Consider the following 13,352-nt stretch of genomic DNA (forward strand, 5'->3'; position numbering starts at 1 on the left):
AAATTCCTCCTATTGCGTCCTTTCGTGTGTTTGGTCTTTTTCGTATGAATAAAGCAAAACTAATTGAAGCAAATCGACTCACTTGGCCTTCGTGGTCGAGACGTCTTAAAGGCAATTAGCTTTGATTAATGTGGAGAAAACCCTTCATATCAAACAATTGCTATTCATTTGGAGAGCTCCCCCAAAAAGGGGGAGCTGGTTTTCCTCAACATCGTGGGGAAGCAAAATACGGCAGAAACTGGTTTTCAGCCAATGTTCATTTTTGAGCCTGGGTGAACACATTTCTGCAAATCAACTTTTTAAATTGTTAAATTTCAACACTTTTCACTTCCTCTCACCTTGTAGCTTAGCGGTAAAATGTCAGCTTTTCTTTCACTTTCTTTTCCGCCTTCACGTCAAGAGTTCTAGCCTGCCTGCCTACTAAAACTTTTTTTTTTTCCAAACACCCAGCCAACACCGACCACCCCCGCAAGTCTATTATATAAATCTCAAACGTCAGTTTGTGTGTGTGTTTGTATGTCAGCTAAAAACTTCCGCTAGCCATACTGGACCGGGTTGAAACCGGTACCATCTGAAAGAGTGATCACTCGAGCGCATAATATCTGAAAATTAGAAAAAAAAGATTAATTCTATGGTGGTCAACTGGACTATTTCTTGCAAAAAGGGGGGGTCACTTTTCGCGATGCCATTTTTACAAGTCACATACGCGTTTATGTTTATAAACATTATAAGTTGTCGTGGTCCAGTGGGCAAAAGCGTTTGCCACTTACGTTTTTCTTTTCTTTTCCTCTATTTAGTGTTTCAGGTTCAATCCTAATATTTTTATTTTTGCAGCCGCACGGGCACTCGTTGCTATTTTGATTGAAAGAAGTTGTTTTAATTCATTTTTTTTTTTTGTGGGGTGGGGTCCAGGTTGTCACCTACTTCTTCCGATCTTTTCTGGAGGTTGCTCAATATCCTTAGTATAGCAGCTCTGTCCAAATCGAATTTCATGTCTACCCGGGCGACACCGGGTATCCATGCTAGTATATGAATTAAAATGTAGAATTTCAAATTAGACACAAAATACAATCTATTTGATCCAAAATGTTGACCTTAATTAAAATTGCATTTGATCAATAACGTCTATAAACATGAATTTTTTAATCCCAACTCTTGACTCGTCACGAACGTTATTAAATTATCGATACTATTTCTACAGAATTTGAACCAAACTTTCTTATTGTTTTAACCCCTAACCGAATTAATATCATAGATTATATATCAGCAAACATCGGTTTGGTTCAGTTCAACTTCCTTAGAAGTACCAAATTATCGTTCAGCATGATTATTATTTTTATTACTATCTGTACCCGGCCGCGCGTTGCTGTGGTTGAAAACGGAAAACATAACAGGCAAAATGTATGATTCTTATGTTCATGTTCTCAACACCCGTGCATATTGCTTTAGCTATATCACAGTATTGAAAATGTCCAAGATGCACGCAAAACGATCATGTATAAGTTAATAATTAAAGGGAATAGTTTTCGCCGGAAATAGAAATGTAAGCTATTTTTCATATATTTACAGCAAATGTCATATAACAAAACAGAAATGGCCGCCGAAAGCGTTTGTTTTTTTTGAATTATGGAATACATAAATTGACAAAAAAAAAAAAAAAAATCTAACTCGTTATGGTTGTGTTTCTAAACAAAAATCAACTTTTTACAATAAGAAGCAGTCTTTTATCGGGCCAAGACTTAAATAGACCAAAAATGTAAGTAGGTATAATTGTGTTTTTGAAATATAATCAACTTTTCGGCTGTATGATATCGCTACAATAACGAAGAAGCACCATTTTGTATCGGCCGACCCATACAATGAACATCTCACATAATTTGACCGGAAAGTAATGGGGGAAGAATAGCAAGACAGAAATAAAATAAAAATAAAAAAATACTGAAAATTTACTGATTAGTTAGATATTTAATTATGTACATAGAACTTGCAGTTTGTAATGTTTAATAACATCTAATAAATGTTTTTGCAAAGTATTTAAAAGCAAAAGTCGTGTTTTTCTTTAGTAACGCATGCTGAGTGGAACACAAACACATGTAAATATAAACAAAGTAACGGACCGGAAGTGTATATAAAAAAAAAAAATGAAGAAAATATAAATATATTGTACCTATTTACTATGCCTCTCCACGGGACAGAGTTAGACACCAGGGTCGTTTTTTAACGTGGAGAAAAGGTACAAAAATAAAAATTGTCTCAGTCGTGAAGGATTTCTCCTCCACCGAAAGAGAACAAGAAATAGAAGTGCAGCATCTGAAGAACAGATACTACACTTTGATCTTGACCAATTGTAAGTTCCCCATATATTTATATATATTTACTTTTCTTGAATATGATTTAAATATTTCTGATAGCAAAGCATGTAAAAAAAAAAAATTAAAAAAAAAAAGTTTTGTTTTTTGATAATTTCTCTGTAGAAGCTGTTTTTTTTTCAAATGTTTATTTACATGTAAAATACTGATGAGATAGATATTTAATTATCTATAAAGAACTTGCAGTTTGTAATGTTTATTAACATCTAATAAACGTGTTTGCAAAGTATTTTAAAGCAGAAGTTGTTTATTTGGTAACGCATGCTGACTGGAACATACGCACACAGGAACACATGTAAATATAAATGAAGTAATGACCCAGACATATATAAAAAAAAATAATTTAAAAAAAATGTAAATATTATTGTAAGTTTACCGAATATCTATATATATTTAATTTTATCCAGAGAAGTTGCAGTTTGTATAACGTTTAATAAATTTGATTGCAAAGCATGTAAAAATAGAAGTTATTTTTTTTATTTACGTATGCAAGCCGGATTGAATGCAAGAACAAACATGTAAATTTACTGAAGATCTAAATATGTGTATCTATTTTTCTCCGTAAAGTTGTTTTATGAAATGTTTATATACATTTAATATTTTTTCTATGTCATAATAGAAATAAAAACAGATGCATTTTTTGTATCAGGCACACATCGTCAGGCCAAATAAAGTTTCTTAGTGGCACCAGTTTTTTAAATTTTGATAACTGTTTGTTTATATAGAGAAGAATAGAATTCCATAATATGAGAATATTCAGAGTCCAGCCAATGAGAAGTGCCGGAATTTTATAAGGGAGAAATTAGTATTTTTGAATTAGGAAATGGAAATATAATGGTATGCCTATGAGTTTATGATTCAGTTATGAACGGTTCTGGAAAATAGTTAGTGTGCATATTTCTTCCCGGTGGTGTCTGGGGGCAGTAGGAGGACTTAATTTAGAGGGAAAAATAGGAACTACTTTGTCTGAAGGTGTGATTGTGATGATGTTGCTCCTACGATGAAATGTAGGATTTTATTATAATGAATGTGTTTATAATGGCGTTCTAAAATTACATAAGATAGTGACTAATAGTCCAGACATAATAAATTATGGTATTTTGGTCTAGATGGGGAATTTCTGCGATCAAAATATTATATATGGAGATTATTATTATTTTATTTTAAAATTTTTTCAGTTTGTTAAATTTAGGCCCACCCCCTAAAAATGCGTATTTTTTTACAAATTATAGACTTAAGTATCACATTAGCAAAAAAAATTTTGAAAAAAAAATAAAAATAAAATAAAATACAATAATGACTTTTAAGAAAGGGGTTCACCTTTTCGTTATAAAATTCTAATCACGTGACATGTCGGTAAAGATATAGACAGTAAGTCAGGTTGCAATGAAGTAGAACGTTATAACGAGAAAGTGAACCCACTTCTTAAAAGTCATTAAATTTTTATTTTTTCAAAATCTTTTCTACTATTTTGATACTGAAGTCTGTAATATATGATAAGCGTCGAAAAAAGTTAAAAAGGTGTAAAATACGTATTTTTAGGGGGTCACTCTCGTACAGGTCCGCCTAAATTTCCTTATAACTTGAATTTGTAAAGTTATATTTTAAATGCTTCCAAATTCCTTTCAAATTTCGAAGAGTTGTAAAGTAATTTACATTTTTCTCTCTGAACTATTAAAATATCCGGTGCTTGTTAAGATATTTAAAAAATCAATTTGTAGACTATACTGTTTCAAACAAAAACTATATTGCATACTTGTCATGTCGAAAATAGTAATATATTCAAAAATTAAGAAAATTCATCAACAACGACTACTCTTGTGTTTTTTTTTTTTTAGTAAAATAAGGTCTATCACTATAAACAAATATTGCAGCTATGAACAAGTAACCTAAATATGCGTTCCGAGTTATGTCCCCTGTGTGTAGACTCTTACTGTCTACTTCATAACGCCTAAAAAAATGCAATTTTACCCAATTTTCCATAAATATTATTTTTTCATATTAATTCCACCACCACAATTTTCTTTAAAATGACGACTTTTAGAGATTCGAGTATGCTGAATACGAAAATCACATTTAAATTTTGCAGAGACAAGTAGTTATAAAGACCTGTATTATGCATTGTAATTCTTTGGCAGCCATGTTTTTATGCGCAATAAATAAGTCTACTTCGCAGAAAAGTAGACTTGCACTTAAAAACAGGTCCGTCAAAGAATTACAGTGCATAATACAGGTCTTTATAACTGCTGATCTTTGCAAAATTTAAATGTGATTTTCGTATTCAGTATAGTCGATAACCTAGAAAAGTCATGTTAACGAAAATTGTGGAGGTGGACCTATTGTAAAAATTTCCCTAGATTTTTTACAAGAATGGTTCAACAAGAACTTGTTTACGTCAGACTTGAAGATGATTTATATTGTAGTTAGCTGAAAAGCAGACCACCGGAACAGTTTCACAGGCGGTCAGTTCCAGGAAAGAAGCTTCGTTCATGGAATCCACGTTTAGGTTCAGGTATTGATAAAGAGTCAGGGAATACAATATTAAACTTTTAATCTCAGTAACACTGAAAACAGTTCTTTGCTTTTAGAGATTAAATAATAATGAGAACATTTTTGGTTAAAACCGATATTTGTGCTTCACGATTAACTTCCTGGAAAACAAGTGAAGCATGCACAGTTAATGAGGCATAAAAAAAGTTCAACATTTGCTCCCCCCCCCATCGCCATTTAGCCCTTAAGTCCCCAGGGAATGTCAAATCCTGGTAAAAATGTACAAACCGCGCAGTTTTAGGCCTTAACATATGTAAATTTGAGTTCTGCACCACACATAAAAAGAAATGACTAAGTCCATAACCCACCATTTAGCCCCAAACGTCCCCAAGGCCACAACAAATTTAAATTGGAGTTCAGCACCATACAAAACTGCTAAATAAACATACACAGAAAATTTTGGACAAATATGGTGAAATAGTCCCAAAAATGGAGTGTTTTTATCAGCCCTTAAAGAGCCCCTGGGGCACACCCAAGAATTATCGCGGAGTATAGACAAACAAAATTATATAGAAATCAGTTACAACTTTTCAGAAAGTTTTATAAAAATCCAATGCATCATTTTTTTTTTTAATAAGCACAAAAGTGTCAATTTTAGCCACTTTAATCTGAAAGACACCCTTCGGGGGGACAACCAGAGTTTTCCCGGAAAATCCGTTCTGTTACTTTTTTTTACTCATATATTTAATGTTTGTGCAAAATTTCAAAAAATTCCAAGGTGAAGTTATTGAGAAAAATACGGTGAATATTTACAAGTCCACTCTCCTTTTGTCGGGAACCAAAAATCACTTCTTTACCATGTTTAAAATAAGCAAACAATTTTGGCTGTTTTTCAGAATAACATAATATTTTAAAACCGGTAGTGTGACTTTTTTTAGGGAATTCATCGTGAAGCACAAACATCAGCTGATGAAGAATGTAAACAAAGACGGACTGAACTTGATTTGAACCACATTTTGAAATTTAAAATTAAGAACTTTTTTTTTTTGGTATTTCAGCACGCTCCGTATTCTGCATAATTACCCTGATTGTTAACCAACGCTGCTACGCCATTGGTCCATGTGGTACAAGTTCTAGATGCACCTGGAGAAGATCGGGGGTTTCATCGGTCAAATCGTTGCGAACATATAAATCAAGATGAGAATAATGAAAAATCTGAATTCGCATCCAAAAAAAAATTCCGAAACACAATGTCTTTCGTTTCGTTTTGTTTTTTACCATCTTCACCAAGAAGCTAGTAGTTGGAATCTCCATGGAAAAAAAAGAAGCATAATCGTTGTCATATGGGAAGCGTGTAGGTAAACACACGCACTTTACATAGCTTTCTGAGACCTGAAATATTTGCACTTCAATTTCTAAATACGGAGCAGGGAACGAACGAGAAAGCACACACGCACACACGACACACCTAGCAAAATGCTCAATTATAAAGAAAATATGAAAATAAGAGGGTAATGTTTATTTATATTTGTGTTACAGGAGATCAGAAAAAAAAAAACATTGATACCGTCGGTTTCAAATCCAAAGCAAAGAGGACTAATCTCTAGTCGCAATGTGGGACTCTCTTCAGTCTCTGTTTATATTCGTATCTCCGGAATTTTTTCCGGAGACATATAAACAAAGGCTTTGTTTTGGATTTGAAACCGACGATATCGATGTTTTTTTTTCTTCTTCTTGTTCTAATATTTCGTAACACACACACACACACACACGCAGATTGGCAAGAAATATTTCAAAAATTAAATTAGATTTTTTTTTTTTTTCTAAATAGTCATATAGTTTCTTACATTATTTAATCAAGCAAGAAGTATCTCTTACATAATAAATCATTTTAAGAATAAATAGAATCCAGCAATGATGAAAAGAATGAATTTACAGACATTGGGGTGGGATGAGGGGGGTTCATCTGATGAAATGTTTACTATATATCAATTTTTATAAACATTTTTTTTTTTTTACTTTACACAATCATTTTTTTTTATTATAAAAAAAATCTAACTTTTAACACATTTGTCTCTGAGGAGTTGTTTAGTTGGTTTCCGCTATTCAACGAAACATATATAAGACGTACGTCATAAAAAATATAAATAAAATATTATGCACGAATTAAATACATCTGGTTTGGAAATAAAACAATACATGCCTAAATGGGGTACATTCTGTGTATTAATAAAATTAATACACAAGAGCTTTCGTGTGCGCGTATGTGTACGTTTCTCGTCCATACGCAACTTAGAGAAATACACATTTAATTATTTCACCGGAATCAAGCTGAAACCATTTTAAAGAAATACTGGGTTTGTATTACTGTACACAGATTCGAAAAAGTTGTCAAAAAACAAATATATAACAAATAAATGTTATCAAAGGCAAGATAAGTTACTTTTCTACCTAACTGGATATATTTTTTGTGTTTTTATTCAATGTAACATATTTATTCAGCTCGAAAAACATACAGTGTTTACCGATGTATTGGAAAATTCAAGATGGCGTCTCACACCCTCTTTAACACCGTAAGTTTGGGAAAAGGTGTTATAAATAAAAAACTATACAAAATACTATTAAAAACCCGCCGAATATATGTCAACCTATGTCACGGTAACATATATTGAGCGAGTTTTTAACAGTATTTTAACCGGTTTTTTATTTATAACACCTTTTCCCAAACTTACCGTGTTAAAGAGAGAATCAGACGCCATCTTGAATGTTCCAATACATCGGTAAACACTGTATGGTTTTCGAGCTGAATAAACATGTTACATTGAATAAAAACACGAAAAATGTATCCAGTTTGGTAGAAAAGTAACTTATCTTGCCTTTGATAACATTTATTTGTTATATATTTGTTTTTTGACAACTTTTTCGAATCTATGTGTACAGTAATACAAACCCGAAATACTCATTTAAATTCAATAAATAAATAAGATGTAAACATGACTATATTTTTTTTAAATATGTATCTCTAAACCCCCACTCCTCTGCCTCCCCCTATCCAAATAATAAATACTTTAAAAGAATGTATTTGGACAAGGCGCAAGAAACGAGATAAACTTTTTTCCTCTCTCGTTCTTCCCCTCCCTCATCTTTCTCTGTGAAGGGGAGGGGGGATAGGAATGTACATCTGACTTGTACAATTGACAGGTACTGGCTAGAATGAAAATTGTACTATCTGATAGTCTACAAGAGTAGGAATTCTCGTAGACAGAGGTAATATTTATACTGTCCTAATAATCCTGAGTGTCCCTCGATCAGCTTTAAAGCGACGCTTTACATTTAAAAGAAAAGAAAAGAAAGAGAGAGACCTTTTGCCTAACTTTGTCCTTGTGGGGAGGCAAGTAAATGTTGAACTGTGTACACACACGCAGTACGCACCGACATGCCTATAAAACTGGGTTAACTACAGTTTCACGGTACATCCGATCGTCAGTAGTGTACTTCTGTCCCATACGTATTTATTGCGTTTCTAAATTTTTGAGATGGAGGTGGTTATTCGTATTATTTGGATTCCTCAGACTACTGTTCTCATCTTGAGAGTCATTTTCACATTTGTGAAAATGACTCAAGATGAGGAGACAGTAGTTCGATGAATCCAAATAATACGAATAAACAAATTTACATGCTCGCGTCACTGGACATGTTAATGTTTTTTTTTTTTTTTAACAAATCATTTGTCCAAAACATTAGCATGCCCAGTGGCAGTGCCACGACCAAGTAAATTTTTTATATACATAAAAATATACCTCGCTCTTTTTTATTGAGCACTCTTAACAACTTCGTTAAAGTCATTAGTTATCACTCTTGATTATCTTAAACCTGGTAAATATATATGTTGGACGATTAATCGGAAGCGGAACTTTTTGGATTATAGGAATCGGAAAATTTTGTGCCTATTTTCCGATGCCAGAAACGATTCTTTTAAGTTTTATTATTATTATTATTACTAATACTATTTATTGATTTTAAACTACCAATAAAATTATAATCTGTAGATTACCCCAACAGTATATTTTTACGTTTGCACATATTGCATTGTTTTTTGTTTTTTTTTATTTGTTTGTTTTTTACAATAACCGGAATAAATGTTTAGAAATTATAAAAGAACCGAAAATAAATAAATAAATAAAATAAAAATAAAATCGTCCCATCACACACACACACTTTTTAGTTTTGTTTTCGTTTTTTGTTTTTGTCTTTTTTAATTTTCTTAATTTGTCCAAGCTGGGATGAGGCATCCCACCGGATGCCTAATATTCACTCGCTATCTTATATATTCCAACCGAGATTCTGACTGTCCGTTTCAAGTTCAATTGTTTGGATCTCTTACACTTGGTTCACCGAGTATATTTGCCACGTAATTTTTTTTTAATTTTTAATGAGTCTAGTTGCTGCTATAATTACTGAAATTATAGTGATCTTCCTAAAATTCCAATTTCTTTTCATGTCATATATAAGACCTTGGTACTTCGTTATCTTTTCCAAGTTCAAACTACATATAAGAATAAAAAAAAAAATGCTAGATTCTAGGTATTCATTTATTAATTCGGTTGGCATAAATTACCTAAAAATGATCAACTTTTGTTTTGTTTGTACCCCCTCCCTACTCTTATCAACATTGCTCTGTAATTTGCAACCTTTAATCAAATGCCCTGCAATGGATTCCGCTGGGGAATCATCCTATAAACTTATCTCAACATGGATCTACCGAAATATATGGGGAAAGACGTTCATTCAATTATATTTCACCTTTTATGTATACCAATCCTTTATGAAGCTCGATGTAACTAACAAATAAATGACAAACGTCTATTTTCCAAATTTCAAGATGTTTACCATCTTACCGTTTATTCTTTTAAGTACGTCAACATGAATTGTTGAATTTTGCATGATGGTCAACATCTTGAAATTTGGAATATAAACTTTTGTCACACACACACACACACACACACACACAACAGGACCCACAGAGACCCTTTGTCAGCTTTGTTGGAATGCTGATCTTGAAGAAAGCAGATATTTTTAGTACGAATATGTTTGCAAATTGAATCTGCCAGATTCTATGTCATATTTTAACAATCCTGACATTAGTGTGCTTCTACAGAATTTGAACCGAATCAAATCGACCTTTGCTTGAGCTAAACTGACAAATTAGGCTAGGGTTAGTTAAAAAAAAATCAATTTCTATAACTAACAGGAGACAAACATAGATATAATTTAATGTACTTATGAAGAGAAGGTACCATGTCATTTTTTTTTTTAGTGTTTTCAAGTTAAATTCAAGTTTTACTGTATCTTTTGTTTATTAAATTGTTAGTTAAAAGTACCGAATAATTACAAAACACCCTCCCAAGTTAAGAATGGATTTCTAAATAACGTTATTATATTACATTTTAAAATCGCATTACTTGCCAATACTCGGTCAATTACGAAACATCTGAGGGGAGGGGGAAAATAAGGTAAATAAATACACGGTACTTATGCAGTTTACGGATCGTGCTGAAATGTTATTTAGAAAGCCTTTTTTTAACATGGAGAGGGGGGTGTTAACTATTCTGTACTTTCACTTAACAAGTTAATGAAAAGATAACGTAAAAATTGAAGGTACTTCACTTCACTGGGAACGTGGACCCTGCGTAAACTGTTTTTTTCGTGACGACTCCCTGAAAAGGTTTTCTTTCACTTTCTTCGTGTATCTGATACACTTTTTTTTAATCGAGCGTGTATTTTATTGTGTGTGTGTTTTTTTTTTTAATTTCTTTGAGTAAATTTGATTCAGACTTATTTCGTGCTTGTTTTTATTTTTATTGCACTTTATTTTTATTTTTTTCCACTAAATATTTTTATTTTGTTACATTTATTTTTTCATACATATTCAAATAATGCTTTTGGCATTTTTCTTTTTGCCTTAATTTAGTACTTCAAAAAAGTTTTCGTGATTAAATAATGCAGAGAGTGATCATCCGCGCTATTTTTTTTTAAATCGTATTTCCACGTTTAATTAATTTTATGATATGTTTTTTTTTTATTCAATTGTAAGGTTAAAGTACAGAATAATGGGTACAAAACACCCTCCCCATGCTAAGAATGGCTTTTTAAATAATAACGTTATTATTTCAGCACGGATCCGTCGGATAAATAAACCAAAGAAAACATTTTGTGCATGCGCTTTCAGGGAGCAATCATTAAAAAAAAAAAAAAAAAAAAAAAAAAAAACGTTTACGCAAGGTCTACGTTCCCCGTGAAGTACCAAATTGAATTTAATTTGAAAATTCTAAAGAAAAAAAAACAAAACTGCATGGTCCATAAAGTGCATAAAGATAGTACTATATATTTTACGTTTCAGTGTTCATGCTCAACATACGAGTAGGGCTTAGAAGTGCAGAAATACAAATACACTTCTGACAAATGAGGTAATCGTCAGGCTAAATGCATGGTGCATGCTACAAATCTTATACACACACACACAAATCAACACTATATGTTAAGTTAACCCTTGTTTTATGTAATATATAGTCGCACATTTTACGGATCGTGCTGAAATAACGTTATTTAGAAAAACATTCTTTATATGGGGCAGGGCACTTAATTATTTTGCACTTTTGCTTAAAGTAATTAACAAAAGATACCGAAAAAAAAAATGAATTAACTTAAGCATTATCCTAAACTGCAGAAGTACAAAAAAAAAAATGCTAGTTTACAATTTCAAAGCTTTTCCTTGATAAATAGACGGTGAGTGTATAAATTATACACTATTATACACTGTATAATACCTTTTTAAATAATAGCATTTTCAAGTTAGACTCAATTTTTTTGCGATATTCTTGTTTATTAAAATTGCTAGGTGAAAGTAGAGAATAGTTAAGAATGGCTTTCTAAATAATAACATTATTCCAGCGCGGTAACATAGATACACAAGTACCAAATACATAAACAAAAACAAGACAGAACGTTTGATAGATATCCCTAATGTAAGGTGCTTCCCCACGAGGGCAAACTGAGGCACAATTTCGTTTGTTTTTTTTTTGTTTGTTTGTTTTAATGGGGAGTAGTGGGCACTCTGGATTGGAAACAAAAATACCTGTAAATCTGTATAACCCCCATCGGCACCTCCTTCGCGTATTGGGGCGCCCCAGGCGACAGGCAATTAACCTAGTCCCCCTTTTGAAATAAGGAGACGATGCCTGGGAGGGTGGGGATAAATAAAAGGTTTGTCTTGTTATGTTGACAAACACTAGTTTTGGCTTCGGGGAAAAAAAATATAAAAAAAAAAAAACTTTCAGCGATTATTTAAAATAATCACCAGGATGGCTTAGTAACCACCTTGACTTTTAAATCACATCAATAAATAAAAAACCAATAACAAAATCGCACAGAACACAATATCAGAATATAAACCGCTTATGAGACATAAACACGCATACAACAGTTGGTGGACATCAAAACACACAAGCCCATGTAAATCGGTCAAAAAAACGGTGACCAATTCGCAAAGTATTACACGTTGAAAATCGATCCCTGACTTTGTAACCAAAAAATAAAAAACGTACAACAAAAACAAAAAAGAAAGGAGGATAAGGTAATTCTGTTGTCCTACCTTTGTTTTCGTGACGATGTGCGTAGCCAGTTTGACGACGGCAAAATTTCCTTTACCAATAGTCCTTTCCATTTCGTAATGGCCCACCCTGACGGGTCCTGCGGCGGCCGAGGACGTCGAGCCTTGAGTTGGCCGACCGCCGCCAGAACTACACGTTTGGGCTTCCGCCATCTTGTAATCACCTCTGCCATCTCCAGCCTCGTTTTCACGCTGAAACCCGCCGCTGCTGCTGATCCCCATCGTTGCCCATGGTAACGCGCTCTGACGTCAGCAAGCATTTTCACGGGGAACCAGGTTCGATTTGAATTCAACGAAGAAAAAAGAAAAATACGGTCATTTTTAAAGTCCACAAAAAATGCCTTTTTTTTTTTTGTTTTATATCCTTTGTTTTGGATCAGCGTTTATTTATTTTAACCTAATGAGATTTTTGCATTGAGATAATTTCAAGTATATTTATATTTTCAGGCTAGTAAAGACTTATATACATTGCATGTACAAACCTATCTATCTATCTATCTATCTATCTATCTATCTATATATATATATATATATATATATATATATATATATATATATATATATATATATATATATATATATATATATATATATATATATATAATGGAAATAGTATTCCGAAATAGAGAAATAAAAAAAGCAACAAACTAAATTATGTGTTCATCAACGTTTCATCTTTATTTTGAGACTCGTCATCCAGAGGAAGTCTCGAAATAAAGACGAAACGTTGATAAACACATAACTTGGTTTGTTCTTTCTTTCTTTCTTTATTTCTCTCTCTCTCTCTCTCTCTCTCTATATATATATATATATATATATATATA

General features: G+C 32.4%; 1 protein-coding gene across 2 annotated transcripts in view; it reads right to left on the minus strand.

Moving 5' to 3' along the window:
- Window positions 1-12,744, minus strand: part of LOC145248848 (serine/threonine-protein kinase SIK3-like) — a 373,744-nt gene extending 361,000 nt beyond the window's left edge. The window contains exon 1 of one of the 2 annotated variants that reach the window (XM_080110571.1): window positions 12,511-12,744. In XM_080110571.1, coding sequence (XP_079966697.1) covers window positions 12,511-12,681 — 171 coding nt within the window. In that variant the 5' untranslated portion in view covers window positions 12,682-12,744. The remainder of the gene's footprint in view (window positions 1-12,510) is intronic. The other variant, XM_080110569.1, reaches the window with a different exon arrangement.
- Between the last annotated feature and the right edge of the window lie 608 nt (window positions 12,745-13,352).

This window comes from Euprymna scolopes, chromosome 27, assembly GCF_053919585.1.
Source record: "Euprymna scolopes isolate OS-2025 chromosome 27, ASM5391958v1, whole genome shotgun sequence".
In the NCBI taxonomy this organism is placed as follows: domain Eukaryota; kingdom Metazoa; phylum Mollusca; class Cephalopoda; order Sepiida; family Sepiolidae; genus Euprymna; species Euprymna scolopes.